General features: G+C 53.6%; 1 protein-coding gene across 2 annotated transcripts in view; it reads right to left on the bottom strand.

The window, feature by feature from the left end:
• Positions 1-3933, bottom strand: part of HAS1 (hyaluronan synthase 1) — a 10105-nt gene extending 6172 nt beyond the window's left edge. Inside the window, exons 1-2 of one of the 2 annotated variants that reach the window (XM_039839538.1) lie at positions 3731-3933; positions 273-968 (exon numbers count right to left, since the gene is read on the bottom strand). In XM_039839538.1, coding sequence (XP_039695472.1) covers positions 273-968; positions 3731-3739 — 705 coding nt within the window. In that variant the 5' untranslated portion in view covers positions 3740-3933. The remainder of the gene's footprint in view (positions 1-272; positions 969-3730) is intronic. The other variant, XM_039839539.1, reaches the window with a different exon arrangement.
• Positions 3934-4633: the final 700 nt, after the last annotated feature.

The following is a 4633-nucleotide window of genomic DNA, read 5'->3' as shown; positions in this document are numbered from 1 at the left end:
GAATCGGTGAAGGAAGGAGTGCATCAAATGAATGAAGAAAGGAAGAAAAGAATGAATGTCTGCAATGAATGGATAAACGAATGAGTAAAATGAATGAATGACTTCTACACTGGACGGATAGATAGAGGGGTTTATGAATGAAGTAGTGAAGGAAAGAGTCTCTACACTGAACGGGGGAATGGATAAAGGAAGGAAAGAGGAGGCTCGTTGCGATGGAGGGAGGTGGGGCTGCGGCGTGAGGGGCGCGGCGCGGCGGGGCGCCTGGCACTCACCTGCACGTAGTCCACCGAGTCGCCGAGCGCCTTGAAGGCGGTGTACATGACCTCGCGCTTGCCGCCCCAGCGCTGCGCCACGCACACGCACCTGCGCGTCCTCACCAGCGCCTCGACCGCCAGGCGCCCGGGGTCCTCGGCCTCCACCTCCCGGTAGGCGCCCGCGCCCGCCGCGCCCGCCGCCGCGGGTTCCCAGGGCTGGTGGTAGTTGCCGTCCCACACGTAGGTGGCGGGGTCGTCGTCGGCGAAGACCTCGCGGAACATGTCCACCATGTACAGGTCCTCGGCGCGGTTGCCGTCCACCACCATGAGCACGCGCAGCCGCGCGCGCGGGTACAGCAGGGCGCGCGCCGACGCCAGGCACTGGCGCAGGTACGCGGGGTCCTCCTGGTACGCGGAGATGGTCAGCGCCACGCTGCGCGCCGCGGCCGCGGCCGGGGGTCCGCGCGCCGCCGCCGCCGCCGTCCGCCGGTGCTCCAGGTACGCGAACACGCTCTGCGCCACCAGGTGCGCCGACAGGAAGGCGCCGTACAGGCCGAAGGCCAGGAGGCCGTAGCGATCGGAGGCCAGCGGCACGCCCGCCGCGTAGGCCCAGCTCATGAGGCCGAGGATGAGCAGCGCGAAGGCGATGGTCAGCGCCCGGCGGGCCAGGCCCCGGCAGTGGCGGGCTGCGCGGCCGGGCTTGGGCGCGTCCTGCTGGGGACGGAGACGCGAGATGGCAACATAAGTAAATGATCTAATACGAGTCCCGAAGTCCTCCTGCGGGAAGAGAAGGCCGCGGGGGTGTGCTTTGCCCCAGAATCAGTGACGTCCCGCTTCAGAACACCCCCCCCTCGAGCCCTGCAACGCTGCTCGTTAAACTCATCGTGGCAAAGTGATCAAGGCGGAATGTCTGATTATATCGATTCTACTGCTTTTTTGTTTTTTGGGGGTTTTTTTCCACATTTGTAACGGCTCTTAAACCCACGAGGAGTACACTCAATGGAGTGTCACAGTTTAATTAACAGGCGTTCCCGCCCCTTCTCAGTGGCACGTAAGATAAGGACCCATCTCACAAGCGAAAGTTTCTTAGTGCTGAGATAATAATTAATAATAATAATAATAATAATAATAATATACTGTACATCTAGAAGAACAGTGCGATGTGGTGTGTACCGGGCGCTGCGCTCAGCCTTTAATAGGAGCCGAGTTATTTTAATCCTCACAACACGTACTATTCGTACTATTGTTACTGCCCTCATTTTACAGATGAGGCAACTGAGTCACACAGGTGCAGCAACCTACCCACCGTCACACCTGGAAAGCACAGGAGCCAGGATTTGAATCCTAAGAATGGCTAATCACAGCCTTACCTACTGGGTTTATTCCTCCGCAGAGCCCTGGGGGACATAATGGTGACCGCCACCGTAGCGATGGCAAAACAAGACCCGAGGAGCCAGGAGGAGTAGCTCGCTCAAAATCACAAAGCTCACTTCCCAAAGACGTGGCCTGGTTCTCCTTGTCCATCGGCCAGGTGCCCAGCAGGTGAGGCTGGAGCCCGGAGCAGAGGGGAGGGGCGCCTGCATCTTCTCATCTTTAAACTGGGGCTTTAGCCCCTTCCACGTGCCAAGCGATGCTCTACGTGAGGTCGGGACTGTTACTCTCACCCGTTACAGATGAGGAAAGCGAGGCGGGCAGGGGTGTATCCCCTCACCCAAGGTCCCTCAGGCAGCCTGGCTCCATCGTCGTCCTCTATGCTAAAATGCCCTCCTGTGTCACCAGCCCCCACCTCGTGGGCTTATTCTGAGTTAAATGAGTCATTAAGATGGAGAGTATTACTGGCCAAAACAGAAGTCACCCATCACATGTGACGCTATGACTGAGGAACTGGAGTTTTACATTTATTTAAACCAATTTAAATTTAAACACTGATCCTCGATCGAGCTATTGGGAAGCTTAAGCGCGTTTGGACTAAGTAGGATCTGTGTTCTTTTTCGACTGTAAACCAACTTTAAATACAGAGCACGTCCACTGAAAAGATAGCATCTGAGTTAGACGTGCTACACACCTGGCTTTTGGAGCCTGAGTATGAAAAAAGGAAGTGAAATGTCTCCTAAATAGTTTTGTATTGATTACATACGGAAATGATAATATTTTGGGTAGCACACTATATACCCACGGCTCAGCACCTGCCACCTTGTTCGCTGTGGCCCGCACATTCAAACTGGTGGTCACATTTTTAAATGGTTGGAAAAAGTCAAAAGAAGAAGAATATTTTGTGGCACATGAAAATTATATGAAATTCAAATTTCAGCACCCTCAAAGCAAGTTTTATGGGCACACAGCCAAAGTCATCTGTTACATACTGTCCGTGGCTGATTTCGCACTATGCCGAAGTTTAAGCCACAAATATTGACTATCGGGCCGTGTACAGAAAACATTTTCGACCCCTGGTACATTGGGTTAATTAAAATATATCATTAAAATTAAATTCACCCGTTTCTGCTTACTTTCTGTAACGTGCCTCCTAGAAAATTCGAAATCATGTCTGTAGTTCATGTTATGTTTCTGTAGGGAAGGTGGAGCTATTAGCCTGGCGCTAGTAATCGCTCAATACTATCAATTACTATCATTTCTTCTGGGGTCCTCCCGCTCTGTCCCTTTGTCCCACACGGAGCCCTGCCTGAGCTTCTGGCGACGGCCCAATGCATGCCGGGGAGCCCAGACATGGGTGGGCGTTTGTAGGATTTAACGCCAACCACACGCACAAGCACACGTGCATCGGTTGCGGACACCCCCGCCACATATACTCACACGTGACAAGGGACACACAGAGTGTGCCCACTTAGGAAAACACTCGTGTCCCAGAAGATGCCCCAGACACCTGTTCTAAAGGAGAACTTAAAGCACAGACCCCCACCGACAGCCACATAAGTTAACTTGGGGACATAAGCCCTTCGCCCTTCGGCAGACACCGGGGAGCGAGGAGCGGCCCATGTGACAACAGACAGGCCGACACCCGCCCTTGCGTCTGGAGCTACGGGACAGAGTTTCAGAAGAAAGAATAACAGTAGAGCTCGAACCCGTATGAAGTGGCCACTTTTACAAGTCGAAAGCGACCAAGTAGCGATTTCATTTAGTTCGACTTAAACGAAACACAAAAATAGAAATTCAGACCCACGTGTCAAGCACGTACAGATGCCTCTCTCCCCCTCTCGCTCGCTTGCTCTCGTTCATTCCCTCGCCCCCCGCTTCCCACCCACAGACGACCACAGATTTAAAGCAACATGGACACATCGAGTGTCCCGTGCACATAGGTGAGATGGCCACCCACATCCAGACAGGGCCGGCACACTCAGCCTCACATGGCCACTGTCCCACACGGATGGTCGCTGTCACACACCTGAGCTCACACACGTGGCCACACACGTGGCGGTGGTCCTCCCGGGGGCCGCGGCCCCACACGCTCTCACACGCACCTGTCTCATCGCGGCGTCCGGCTGGGCTCTCTCCCCCGCTGCTCTCCAGGTCTCTCTGTGGCCCGAGAGCTGGGGGGGGCGGCATTTGAAGAGCAGCTCAGGCGGGGGCGGGAGGAGGGGCTGACGTCAGGGCTGAGCTGGGCCAGGGGCTCTGAGGTCACGGCCCAGCCGGGCAGCTCCACCCTCTTCCCGCCACTGCCCCCCACCCCTGCGCCCAGACGGCCTCCCTTCCCAGCCCCCATCATCAGCCCCCCCATCACAGCCCTCCCTCCTCTCCTCTCAGGTCTCCCCATCGCACCCTCTCCCCGCCTTCTCCTCAGCTCTCTCTTGTCCCCGTCCCTGGGACATTTCACTCCCTCCCGTCTCCCCTTCCTGTCTCTCCCCGTCTCTCTTGCTTTGTTTTATGCAGTTCTTAATATGCATTTTATGTACATTTTTTCAATAAAACCATGTATGTTTTATATTTACTGTATATTTACTGTAATATTTACCATGTTTTAATATATTTTAATATGTCATTTTATATGATTTTTTGTATATTTTTTTTTTTTGGTATATGCTGTGTATATGAGTGCTGATCTTTCTCGATATATGCCGATATTTTTTAGCCATTTATAATAAGCATATATGTCACTTTTTCGATCCGAGCCATTTTTTTCATTATCCATTGGACTGATTATGATTTTTTATTTTTCATCCTGTTTCCAGGCATCCGAGTATGGTTTATTCGGTTTGAAGGATAGTCTTGGGAACTGGCAGACGGAATAAAGTGCACACACGTGCGTGACTGTGGGTGTGACTGTTGGTGCGCTGGCTTGTGAGGCACGGCTGTCTGGAACCAGAGCTGTGAGTGAACGTCTGTCCGTCCAGCATCTGATTGATGGGTTCCCGTGTGTCTGTGTG

Source organism: Pteropus medius, unplaced genomic scaffold, assembly GCF_902729225.1.
Source record: "Pteropus medius unplaced genomic scaffold, Ma_sr-lr_union100, whole genome shotgun sequence".
Classification (NCBI taxonomy): Eukaryota; Metazoa; Chordata; class Mammalia; order Chiroptera; family Pteropodidae; genus Pteropus; species Pteropus medius.
The sequence above is the reverse complement of the archived record's forward strand: the minus strand, read 5'-3'. Positions and strand labels throughout refer to the sequence as shown.